General features: G+C 42.0%; 1 protein-coding gene across 2 annotated transcripts in view; it reads left to right on the top strand.

Moving 5' to 3' along the window:
- Window positions 1-14,041, top strand: part of LOC136868863 (cytochrome P450 9e2) — an 81,384-nt gene that overhangs the window by 47,257 nt on the left and 20,086 nt on the right. For both annotated transcript variants that reach the window (XM_068225049.1, XM_068225048.1), the window contains exons 3-5: window positions 1,380-1,520; window positions 3,500-3,702; window positions 6,620-6,824. In XM_068225049.1, coding sequence (XP_068081150.1) covers window positions 1,380-1,520; window positions 3,500-3,702; window positions 6,620-6,824 — 549 coding nt within the window. The remainder of the gene's footprint in view (window positions 1-1,379; window positions 1,521-3,499; window positions 3,703-6,619; window positions 6,825-14,041) is intronic.

The following is a 14,041-nucleotide window of genomic DNA, read 5'->3' as shown; positions in this document are numbered from 1 at the left end:
GCCTCAGCAAGCATTTTGAGATGCTGAAGTTCTACGGTGCCTGTCTCAGGGAAGTCGTGCCTAAGACGTGTTGAGAGGACTTGGCTGTTGTTTATTCTGACGTCATTTTCATGATGAAATGAAATGTCGTATGGCTTTTAGTGCCGGGAAATCCCAGGACGGGTTCGGCTCGCCAGGTGCAGGTCTTTCTATTTGACTCCCGTAGGCGACCTGCGCTTCTTGATGTGGATGAAGTGATGATGATGACAACACATACACCCAGCCCCCGTGCCATTTGAATTAACCAATTAAGGTTAAAATCCCCGACCCGGCCGGGAATCGAACCCGGGACCCTCTGAACCGAAGGCCAGTACGCTGACCGTTCAGCCAACGAGTCGGACATTTTCATGATGACTGAAGATGAACTCTTTGAGAGCAGAACAATACCGGTATAAAGACTAAGAAGACGTTCGAATACTATGAACATCACCTTAAACCTAAAACAATGCTTCATAAAATCAGCAATTGCATCTTTTGTACATATTTTGTTGTGTTTGGCTGAGTTTGTCCAGTTAATGTAGGAATTTCCAAACCACTTCAAAACATCGTCACTTTTGAAGCAGTCATGCAGTTTGTGCCATAAGTCGTTGCAAGTATGCCATCACGATGTTTTATAGCTTTCAAAGCTTAGCTGAAATGGTCTACTTGCCCTCACATTAACAAAGAGGTCAATACGAGAACAATCGGGGGTGGATTCTTGTTCATGGGTATTGGTTGTTCTAACTGCACCTGAAGGTAGCAAAATATACCCTAATATCTGCAGCACAGGACATAGCCTCAAGGTTAGTCGGTTGTCAGCAGCACACGAAAACAAGAAAGTTCGTTTGGGGGTAAAGACAGTGTGAAAGTCAGGCGTCTAATTATTACCTGGACCAAGAAGTGCTTGAGTGTCATGCAGTAATAATAATAATAATAATAATAATAATAATAATAATAATAATAATAATAATAATAATAATACGATCTGCTAACTACTTCTTTGGTTTTCGGAGACGCCGAGGTGCCTTAATTTTGTCCCGCGGGAGATCTTTTACGTGCCAGTAAATCTTGCGAAAAGGCTGATGTATTTGAGCACCTTCAAATACCACCGGATTGAGCCAGGATCGAACCTGTCAGGTTGGGGTCAGAAGACCAGCGCCCCAGCAGTCCGAAACAGTCAGCCCGGATTATTATTATTATTATTATTACTATTATTATTATTATTATCATTATCATTATCATTATTTAAATAGAATATATGTCATGTTGTATGATTGTCTTATGCTTCTGACTTGTACTGCACAGTATCAGAGTACGGTACGTCTCATTTTCGTCCAGTATAAATTCAGTCTTTCTTATAGGAGAAAAATGGCGAGACATGAGGGCAACTCTAAGTCCAGCCTTCACATCCAGTAAAATGAAGAACATGTTCCACTTAATGAACCAGTGTGGACAGCAGCTGGGAGATTATCTTCACAAGGAGATTAGCAAACAGCAACCAGGTAAGGAAATCTAATTTGTAACTTTATCTCTTACCGTACTAATTTATCATCCATATAGTCTGGTGGGTCTGCCACTCTGGTTTAAGAAAGTCAGCCTCAGGTCATACAACTGAGTAAAGAAGAAGATTCAAATCCTCTCCTTGACCTATTAAAAGTATTTTTGTGTAGCTTCCCCACTTCATCTATAGAAGAACGCTTGCATGATATCTAACATTATCATGACCTATCTGTCTACCTGTGCTGAACTGGGACGAAGTGGTGGTGGTGGTGGTGGTGGTGGTGATTATTGTTTTAAGAGGAAGTACCATTAGGCAACCATCCTCTATATAATACTAATCAGAAGGAAAAATGGAAGGCATCCGACACTTCGAAAAATGAAGGTATCGGTCAAAGAAAGACAAGGCCCACGAAGGGCGTGAATATGAAAAACTCCCGAAGCCTCGAATGCTCTAATACCTTTGGGATCGGAAAAGAACAAGAGTTGACCAAGAGAGGTCGGAAAGGATAGATGAAAGTGAGGAACCTGGCACAAGTAAGTGGAAGCAATGCCAGGACCCAGCTAAGGGCCCCGTAGTTGCCAACCCACGCTCCCAAGTTAAGAACCCCTGGGGCCCCTTTTAGTCGCATCTTACGACATGCAGGGGATTCCGTGGGTGTTATTCCTCCGCCCCAATCCACGGGGGGGGGGGGGGTAATTGGGACTTGTGTAACTCGTGCATAGATAACGTTAGCTAGTTGTGAAAGAAGAGGGTTGATGTGCGGTGCGGGGACCGTGTTGAATACGTGTCTGTCTGAAAACACCGACCAGCACTACAGAGATTATCGAACATGTGCTTCTTGTTATATCTAGACCAGGGATGGCGAACCTATGTCGTGCGTGCCACTAATTGACAAGCGAACTCGACTTCTGGGCTACGTCAGACAACATACTAACGTTGCGCATTAATAAACAATTATGTAACAATTAATTGTATTGCCATATTTTTAAAATAAGTGTTATTAGGTTAAAGGAAAAATATACCTTACCGAGCTCGATAGCTGCAGTCGCTTAAGTGCGGCCAGTATCCAGTAATCGGGAGATAGTGGGTTCGAGCCCCATTGTCGGCAGCCCTGAAGATGGTTTTCCGTGGTTTCCCATTTTCACACCAGGCAAATGCTGGGGGCTGTACCTTAATGAAGGCCACTTCCTTCCCATTCCTAGGCCTTTCCTATCCCATCGTCGCCATAAGACATATCTGTGTCGGTGCGACGTAAAGCAACTAGCAAAAAAAATCCTTAATTTAATCGATCTCAATACCAATCTTTGGGACTGATGACATCACTGATTAGTGCCTTCGCTCCATCAACATCATCATCATCATCATCAACACCATCATCACCATCAGCATGCTGTTCAATATTTGAACATAAACCAACACAGATTTAATAATAGAAACCCAAATATGTCCTGTGCTGGCGCCTGCGAATGATCTCAGTAACATTTAGATAGTTTCTGGCTAAACTAAAAGGCCCATGAAAAAAAAAGAATTAAGCAAAAATATTTAATTCGGAAGGTTTGTAATTTTTTTCCCCATTGATAATATTTTATGATCAGGAAACCCAAAATGTTATATTTATTGATACAATATTTCATTTCACAATTTTCATTTCAACTTGAATTTATTCCTAGAAGTTATTTAATGTGGTTTATAATGAGCTATATAAATGGTATTTCCCGAACCTATTAGTTCAAGTTATTTTTCATAATGTTAGAGAGAACAGCAGAAGCTTGTGCGGGAATGCAAACTCCGACTAGGGTGTTCAATCGGACATGTTTTTGCTGGTAGTAGTATGTAGGGTGAGTTCAATGGGCATTTGAACAACTAGTTGCATAATGCTCACAACTTTCTCGCCTATTATCCACATGATTTTCTACTCACACTTCTGATGCAAAGAAGATATGTGTAATTTCTATTTTATTGTACGTTTTCCTGTTGCAGGTAAACCGTACGTTCTGGAGATGAAGGACCTCTTCACGCGCTTCGCCAATGATGTCATCGCTACGTCAGCTTTTGGAGTGCAAGTGGACTCTTTAAAAGAGAAAAATAACCACTTTTATACCATGGGCAAGGGAGTTACCGACTTTACTGGAACCAAATACTTCAGATTTTTGGCAGTCACGATGTTCCCCAAACTGATGGAGGTAAGAATTCATACAGAAGGACTCCATGTTGGTTAAATGTCGATTTCTAAGGCGCGTTTAAATTAGGCTAGTTCTGGGAAGTGACTACCAATCTAGTGATAAAAATAGCTACTATTGTATGTAAACCTGTGGGACAACGCTGGCTGCAATGCTAGCTCTTATGTTTGAGACAGGAAAGCGGATCTGAGGGCGGGCTTTTTACTATCCCACTCAGCAATAGTCATCCCCAAAATTTTGCTGTGCTTCGCATAGTCTTGCGTACTATCTCAATGGAAACATGAGGTAGAAAGCTAGTAGTACAGGTAGGGAAGTTGACTGCCTTGCTTTTCCTTGAGTGTTCAATCTGTGTTTAGTTAGGATTCTAGTTTATGGATGACCAATTTCATTTCTTCCCCTTTATGTCTTCTCTCGTATGAAGTAAATAAAATTAATGTAATGATGCTACTAATGTTACATACTAAGAGGATATTACAATATATTCACAATAGTACATATTAAAAATGATAATAATAATTAATTTTAGTATCTGAATGTGTTCTTGAAGGTTTGTTTGTCCAACCCTTCACCCGTTTCTCTACGGGATCGAGTATGAGTTGCGATGAATCTGTGTTGGCGGGTTTTGATGACCGGATGCTTTTCCTGACGTCAACCTCATCAGAGGAGGCAACGAAATGAAATGAATGTCGTGATATATGATAGTAGGAAGGGAGAGGGTGGATCCGATGCCGGCACATAGTCTACCCCTAGGGGTCTGGTCAAGGCTTAACGTCCCCACCCGACGGACGAATCACCATCAATGGCGTCATATGCTCTCACTCCATACGAGCACTGCGGAGAGGTTTGGAATGTAATCCAGGCTTTTGGCACGCAATCTAGTGATTGTGAATTGTATACCGCCACCTCTCCTACCCTGCCGACCAACATTCTGACGGTGAATTATTTTCCACCAACGGGACTCGAACCGGATAACCATAGTGTCAGACCGTTTAGACTTCAACGCCTTAACGATCATGGCCACCAGGCTACCTTGAATGTGTTCTTGAAGGTATTTCTTATAAACTGTGCCAAATACTTCACGTTTTCTTGCTTTTTTCACAGTTCGTTTTACGTCGCACCTACAAAGATAGGTATGGCGACGATGAGACAGAAAAGGGGTAAGAGTGAGAAGGAAGCGGGCGTGGACTTAATTAAGGTACAGCCCCAGAATTTGCCTGGTGTGAAAATGGGAAACCACAGAGAACCACGGAAAACCATTCTCAGGGCTGCCAACAGTGTGGTTCAAACCCACTATCTCCCGAATACTGGATACTGGCCGTCATTTATCGCCGGGTTTGAGAGGTTGCTCTGTACGATCGGCGACCGGCCAGATGCATTCCCCTCATAAAACAGAACCACGTGGCTCGTCGAATGTGTGTGTTGCTCATCGGTTAGCCTGGAGTGTGACTCTCGCCGTCTAGCGCGCCGCTGGGACACGTTACAACCTGTTGATATTGTGGAAAGGGACCGATATGACGGCACCAGTGTTCACGCCTGAGGCGGCATCGTGTTAGGAGCACGTACCCACTCCATGTGTTTCCTAGTGGTACCGTGACGGGAGCTGTCTGTAGGGATGTACGAGGAGCCGTTCCTTGTGCATCCTCTATTGCCATGCGATGAGTTGGGAGGTCATCACACTCCTTATTAACGTTCGGTATGCCACCGTCGGAGGAACACCACACACGGCCAGTGCCACCCATTGTCCATAACTGGTCTTCATATATGCCTGGTATCAGAAACACTGTGTCACGAGTCAAATTGTTGCCAGGGCATCTTTTAGTTCACACGCTAACACCGTGCCCCATATTTTTTGTGGATCTGGAGGTTCCCTTAACATTGTGTACATTATGAAGCTATGCGCTTGAACTGATTCCTCGGTGGAGTGTTGTGTAAGCCGAGTGGCGCAGGATGGGCCACCTTAGAGAATAATGGACTCAGTTACGGAGTGTAAAAGAAGCAGTAGACGCGAGTGACACTCAATTTTGACGGTAGAGTGCTGCCTTTCTGGGCTCAAGTAGGTGAGTTCGATTTGGTTTAATACGGAGATAGTTGAAGGTGTTGAACTACATAAGCCTTGTGTCAATAGATTTACTGGCACGTGAATGAAATGCTCCGGGACAAATTTCTAGCACCAAAACGTCTCTAAAATCCTGAAATGAAGTTAGTGGGACGTATTATTACTATTTTTTATTTTTATTATTATAAGCGATTTTGTTATAATTCAGAGAGAAGAGGCGTAGGGGAAGAATTCACAGTGCCAGTTGCAATTGAAGAATGGTCGAAGCACTTTGTTCAAACACTGAGAACTGCTGACCGAATACTGAGATATATAACAGTCTTATAAAGAATATCTTTTTCCGACGTTTAACTATTCGGCGACTATTGGTACTGAGAAGGAATGAATGAATGAAGGAAGGAAGGAAGGAAGGAAGGAAGGAAGGAAGGAAGGAAGGAAGGAAGGAAGGAATGAATGAATGAATGAAGGAAGGAAGGAAGGTACCACTCGGAGTGAAGAATGGAAGAATGGAAAATCAAGGAGGGGTTCGAACTTCGAAGCCACCTACCGAATGCAAGCTCATAGCTACACAGCCCGTACCGTACAGAAAACTGTGTTGGTATAATGAAAGTGTACGTTTGTTTTTCCAGGATATTGGTATTAAATGAGGAATTAAGAACCCACTGATGTTTTCATTTCAAAATGAACCTGTACTGTATCTTGCTTTTGTCACCCACTTTCGCTATCATACATCTCTTAGACTGTCAGCTCAAAAGACAACAGTGCATTAATTTCAAAATTTTACAGCTTTCTTCTTTGTCTGAAATAGGTAGAATTATATTTTTAAAAGAAGACGTTAACGCCTACATTTTTTCTGTTTTTCAGCTTTTCAGAATAGGCTTCTTCAAAAAGGAGGAGAAACAATTCTTCAGTGACCTGGTCCACCAGACGATCAGCACTCGAGAGAGGGAAGGTATTGTCCGCCCCGACATGATCCACTTGTTGATGCAGGCACGTAAGGGGGAGCTGAAGGCCGAGCACGAAGAGAGTGATGTCATGGCCAATGGAAGCGTCAAGGCCAAGAAAATAGGTAAGTACATTCATGACGTACATTGGTAGAGTTTCATTGTTTATACTGACATGCCACAAGGCATACGATAACAGTATTTAAAGGTAACAGTCGGTGGCGACACAATACTGTGACGTCTTCGAAATGCCCAGACCATTATCAGGTGTGATCTGACATCTCGACAGTGAATGTGAACACCGCCTCTACTGGCCGTTGCAAGGAGACTTCAGTTATCGTCTTTCGAACGGGGCATGGTAATTGTGGCCAGATGAATGGAACACTCCATTGTTTGTGTGGACGTCTTTAACATTCCTACATCGAAGATGCCACATGTGTATCTGAAATACTGTACCCTTGCGATGGCATGAGTGATGGGGATCCTCCTGTAGACTTGCCTCGGCTCCTGAAAGAAAATACTCACCGCGCACGTAGAAACTTACCTCAGGGGTGATACGTTCATAATTCCTCGATTCTGAGGGACGATAAGGGATCCAAACAACCTACAATGGGTCAATCTAATCTACAATAATGTAACCGAGACTGATTTAAAACCAATTAAGGAAATTTATTGACAATGAAAAATAAATAAAGTAAAACAAATTAAACTCAACTAAAATTTGTCAACATTGTAATGTACTTACTCCCGCTCAAAAGAGCGCAAATAATAAACAATAACAACGATTTTGAAGTAAAAAAATCCTGAAATTTTAACCAAAATCAAAAGAATAACCATCACCTAACTATACTTAAGAATGATTCAAAATCAATTTAAATTAAATAATTAATTACTCCCAAAGGAATGATATGAAAACTAAACTCTACTGTTTCAAGAGTCTTAACACAATTTTTACGACCAAACATCTTTAATGAAACTTGTTTATTACAGTGATAATTGAATTAATTCTAAATATTTAGGTAACTTAGTATCGCAGACTGTTAACCGTGCGAATCCATTTCGCCCATGAACACACACTCTCATTTCTAAACATAATTCATTTTAATGTTATTTTACTCACACTTTTGGCGTAGTGCAAGTGGGACCGACCACTGTGACAAGGGTGTAAGTTATCTCTTCATACTTGTTTTCAATCCTCTATCCTCGTCTTTACTGTAGGTGTGGCTCCTTTGTTCCGATATTTCCGACTTCCCATGGGAATCTTCAGTTAGAATTGCCACCAGTAGGCACGCTAATTTATATTGGAGGTCTTTATGACTTAAGTGCAGAATTGAACGTGCCTATGACCAAGTACGAAATATAATTTTGGACTCTGTGTGGTCTCTTTGTCGCTTTCCAGTGATATGCCTGTACTGAATTCACTGTACGTTATTTTAGTATCCAACTTCATTAAACGTATTAAATTATCATGATCCTATTCACGTTATGGGTGCAATACCTAATGGAAGGCATGTATAACCCACAGTGAACAGCGCACTGGCCGGAAATGGACGCTTAATATTCACGATTTCCGGCGTCTGCTTAGATTTGTCCGTGGCAACAGACAATTCACGCAGGCTCAAATCATCCACGTTCAAATCAGGATGTCCCAGACGCATATCCAGCTGGTCAGTGCAGCGTTCTTTAACGTCAGTAGGATATGGGAACATGAAGCCATGGACCCCAGTTGACAACAAGGCACCATGCAGGCTAGTGATATCGGTAAGTTTGTGGACTGGATCCAGGTATTTGACCAGTGATTGCTACAATGAACTGCGTGGTGATCACTTGTAAGCCTCCTTGGACCTCACGTACCCCTACGACGATGAGTGTTCACCGTAACCATTTGCTGAACAAACGAATTCAGATTATATTACAAGCATTCCCTACCACTGTCTATGCACTTTTTCCATCGTTTTGGCAGATTTCGTATTCTTGGACAAGTGCATGATGTTCTTCATTGGTGATGAACTTCTTATCCCGCATGACCTCTTTCATTGCGTCGAAAATGCATAGTAGCTAGAAGCCACATCCGGAGAATATGGAGTATGTGGCAGCACACACCTTCATCTTCAAATCCTCATGGATGATGGTGAGGAGGGTTCCCGGTGATAGACCTGTTGCCTTCTCTAATTCATCAAGCATGATTCGCTTGTACCCCATTATCAAGTCATTGACACGCTGGACGTTGTTTGGTTCATGTGCAGTTGCTGGACGGCTAGTTATTTTGAGTTTATCAGCACAGTCCCTACCATCTCTTAATTCTGATACCCAACGAAACACAGATCTGCGCTTTAGTGCTCTTCCCCACATATGGCAACTAACCTCTTGTGGATGTCCTAAGCTGTCACTCCTTCTCTCCAGAGAAACCACACTGTACACCATTGCACATGCTTGTCTGCTTCCACGTTGTCTTATTGATGTCCAGCAGCGTACTCGGAAGCCAGAACAAGCGCTGCTACAATGCACCACTTACGGGAAGCAGCAACACCATTTGGTGGCGGTAGACAGTACTGTAGTCTATGGTGAAAACTAGGAAAGGCCAGAGTAGGTTTCCAAAGTTTTACTGGAAATGAGAAAAGTAAGAGATCAGCAGTCACAACATTTATTATAATATTCGAAAAAATAACAATAAATAGCTTGAATGATTTTGAACATTACAATGACTGAGCTTTAAGATCAAACAGCGTACACATGTCCTTGAGCCAAAACGGCCACCGGTTGTGCACAAGATAATAAATATAAATAAGAGTGTTGTCTTACGAAAGCTGACAAAAATTCAGAATATCTGAAACAGTTATATATTAAGTTTGAAAGCTGGTGCCAGCCAGACCGATATTAAACTTAAATATCATGACTAGATATTAAAGCTATCAAAAATTATGAAAAAGTGGTCTCCATGACCAACAGATTAACAAGAATTCTAAATTTGGTTACAAAGTTTGAAACAAGACTTTACAGCACTAAATTCTCCACCAGGGAGATAATAATGAAAAGAAATGGTTGCCAAATATGAGACCAGCAATTGAATAGTCCAGCACTGCAGTGTTATTGAAAAATCTTCAAAGGTAAACCAGCTGCATAAAATAATCGTCTTCCAGAACCAAACATGGCTGGTCAAAACATAGCATAAAATATTCATAAGTTTGATGCACAGCTTTGTGCAAAATACAAAGTCCAGGCTGCCATTAATGCAATTCCGTAGAAAAATAGAAAAGCCGGCCAAGCCAGCTGCAGGATAGTCGAAATAGCGCTCGACTTGACATGCCGCAGTTCTAACCAGCAAGTAAGGCCCGGGTCAACGGCTCGAGCAAGGTGAAGCGAGATAGATGTCATCGAAATGTCGCCTTCAGTGCGTGCGGCGAAGTTTCGGCCTGGACGATAAGGCAGCATTCAAGCTGCCGCAGAGCAGCAATTACGGTGAAATTCTTGTTGAAAGTGAGGGCTGCATCCTCTAGAACTTGATTGAGGCAGTCCTTAAACAGCGCTGTGGAAGGTTCCAGATACAACGTATAATAGTGCTGTAAGTCTAATGGAAATAATTACCCAACAGTACATAAAAATCTTAACAAAAATACAAAATGGTGAAAGAAAGGATGTCCAGAAAGAATATTAATAATTTCCAGTTATTAATAATATAACAAAGGCAAAAGACAAATAACAGGAATGGCCAGTGAAAAAGTAAAAAGGCGCGGCAGAATACATTCTCGGTACCAATTAGAAATGAAGTTGCCGGTGACGCAAACAATCATTTCAAGGTGATGCAACCAATCAACAAGCAAGAAAAAATGACGAAAGCCAGCGGAGAATAAATCAATGAAAGGTCACCAAACCGAAACAATTAAGGTAAGAACAACATATAACAAATTCAGACAAGTAGTAGAGGTGCCGGAAAAAGTGAAAATTGCCAGCAAATCGTACGTTCATGGACGCATGAACCAGTCTATGTTCACGCATACATCGCCACAAGTTTCAAACTGCTACTTTGCAGGATTTATGGCAGGAACGCCAAGCCAGTCAATATTGAGCGTACTAAATATGTAAGCTAGTGCACTCTCCGGATAATCCTAACTTAAATACTAGTTCCACGAAATTATCTGCAGCCGTTTTCCCGTGATGATCACACAAAAAACAAACAAACAAACAAAGAAACAAAAACAAACAAACAAAAATTGAACAGCACCCTCTTTCGTTCGCTCATGTCCATAAGTTAACGGATGTTTGATGTCCACAAGAAATCATTGCGTTATGGCGAAGATGTGCAGACTGAACTGTGGCTGGACAATAGGATATCACATAACAAACCTGGCTGCTCAGGTCGAGTTCAATTAGTGTGCCTAAAAAAGTCCGTATGGGCAGAGGTTTTGGGTCCAGAAGTTCTTATTATATGTCGTGTGCGTTTGACACACCGTATTCAAGTCGTAGGAAAGCATAATGGCACAAAGAACACATTTGGCTACGCGTGGTTAGATCGTCGCCAGATCGGAGGTCGGCCACAGTCAGCGCCAGGTGAGCCAGGAGATGAATGTCGCCCATAGTGTCATTTCACGGCTGTTGAAAAGATTCCAGGATGGAGGAAACATTCAACGGCGGGAGGTGCTACAAACTGGCGTCAGGATCGTTAGTTTGCCTTAAATGCCCGAAGACGTCCAACTAGCACAGCACCTGCACTGACTAAAGACCTTGCAGCAGCCTCTGGGTCACATATATCCAGTCAGACTGTATCGTAGGCTTCGAGAGGTTGTTCTGTGTACTCGGAAATCCGCCAGATGCATTCTTCTCACATAAAGGCACCGCGTGTCTCGTCGAATATGGTGTCTTCCTTATTGTGGTTGGATCCAAGAACTATGGGGTAGTGTCCTGTTCACGGATGAGTCGTGGTTTAGCCTGGAGCGTGACTCTCGCCGTATGTTAATCTGGCGCGGGTCTCGGACACGTTACGGCCCTGTCAATATTGCGGAAACGGACCGATATAACGGCGTCAGTGTTCTCATCTGGATTGGCATCATTTTAAGAGCACGTATCCTGTTGCATGTGTTTCCTAGGAGTACCATGACGGGTGCTGTCTATACGGATTACATACTGCAAATGTAGGTGCGGCTTTTCCGTGGTACGTCTGGACCTGGGTTCCATCTGATGGACGATAATGCCCGCTCTCACATGGCTGGCCTCGTGGATGAGTACCTGCAAGATGAGGACATGACAGGTCTAGAGTGACCGGACCCCTCCCCGCTCTGATTGAAAACGCATAGAAGTTCTACGCCGAAGAACTGAAGCCCTGGGACCGTCACCACGGACCATTTTTGACCACCAAATGGGCGCTTGTCCAACAATGGGATGTGTTAGCTGCGGCGTAGGGACACTTGAGATGGTTAGTGATACCCACTATCCATGTCCGTTTTCGTGTATATCTTGCATCAGTCTCAGTGTCATGAGTCATATTGTTGCCAGGGCACATTATCGCCGTGCCCCATGTCTTTCCGCTGATATCGAATATCCCTTAACTTTTGGACATAGTATATTGTGTACCTTATCCGAGTAAAAAGTGAAGTATGTGTACAGACAAAACTGGAGTTTTATGAATAAGTCGAAAGTAAATTCAGTTCAGTTTTTGTTTGTCTATCTGTTTGCGTATTTGTTGTGACATCACGGGAGGAAGGCTGCACAGACATTCTCGAAATTCTGTATTTAAATTCAGGGATAATCTGGATGTACAATAGGCTATATATTAATTGACTGATATACATTGGCGTAGGAATATTAAGCAGAAACTCTCACGAGCCTCGGGACTCCACGGGGTGTGAAGGGGGGCAGGGTGGAGGATATCCTTCTCTCCTTTAAATAAGGCAATAAAGTTGCTACTATCTGAAAAAAAATATTCTGAGGGGTAAGGCACCACTAGCACACCTATGAGTAGGGAGGGGGAGATGGGTAACTAGTAGGAATAACAGAAAATCCTCAACCAAAATTGGCACACAAAAGACTTGCTATCTGGAAAAAATACTCTGGGTTAGGACACACCTAGTACTCCTAGGGGCGGGGGCAAGTAGGTGGTGACATGAAAAGTAATCGAAAAAGACCAATATTACTGTCGAATCTACGGTTTTCGGGGTCTCTGAAATGAATAGTGACACTTCTGATGCCGCTTAAGCCAAACTTTAGCCTCGTCGCCGTGGGATTGAGAAGTGAAAAAGAAACGTCAAAACTGACCGATATTATGGATGTATGTGTGTACGTTCTATCACAGCTCTCAATCGAACTGGAACACGTATGACTTCTTATCCGGAGAAAATACTGTGGGTAAAGACACCCCTAGCACCCATTGGGAAGGGGATGACATGTAGAAATAATCGAAAACGACCAACAAATGTACATGTCGAATCCATAGTTTCCGGGGTCGCTGAGATGTACTGTATAGTGACACTCTGGATGCCGTTTAGTTCCAAGTTCAGCCTCCATCGGTATGGAGGATGGTAAAATTCCATGTCCAAAATAACCGAGTAGTATTGAGTCCACAGTTTTGGGGTGGTTAGGTCGACTGGAGAGATTTTCAGTGACATTTGGAATTGTCTATACCATATCTGTAGCGCGAAGCGTATATAAAACTGTTATATCTTATTTTCATTATTTATTTTAAATGATCAACTACTTCCCAGATAATCTGGGCTATCAAAAGGACAAAGTTTAACATTAAACCAAATAATTTGAAACTAAAATTTAGACACAATAAAGAAATCTACGAAAATGTTCTCACATATGTCACAGGCAATATAAATAAAAAAATTAAACATTCAAAGAATGTGATGTTCTGTGATCACACTCAGAGTTTCTTTATGCCTGATGGTTTACTAGTCGGTTCTTTCCAAAAATGTTCAATCTTTCAAAGAAAAAATAAGAAAATCGTAATGCAAACATGTTCCAACATAATAATTAAGAAAGAAACTTTGATACAGTTTCTAGTGTTCATCAATTCTGTAAACCGCCACAGAACTATTTTCGACGGACGCGAAAACACGGCCAAAATCTCGTCTTCATGTAACACTTGTTTTGAAAGACGTCACAGACTGTCTTTCAACACTTACGAATATATTGTGTACAAAAGGTGTATGATATTCCGAAATGAATGCTCTATAATCAAATAAAAGAGAATATAATTCTTTCACACTAAGGTTGTGAATGATTTTCCTGGTACATGTTGAAACGTGTTTTCAAGATGTTCTTCATTTGCTAATTCCTAACAGATAGCAGAACCAAATAAGTCCAATAATACATAACAGTCTTTCAAAGTAGCTTTGTGATTGGT

The sequence above is a fragment of the Anabrus simplex genome, chromosome 1, assembly GCF_040414725.1.
Source record: "Anabrus simplex isolate iqAnaSimp1 chromosome 1, ASM4041472v1, whole genome shotgun sequence".
In the NCBI taxonomy this organism is placed as follows: domain Eukaryota; kingdom Metazoa; phylum Arthropoda; class Insecta; order Orthoptera; family Tettigoniidae; genus Anabrus; species Anabrus simplex.
The sequence above is the reverse complement of the archived record's forward strand: the minus strand, read 5'-3'. Positions and strand labels throughout refer to the sequence as shown.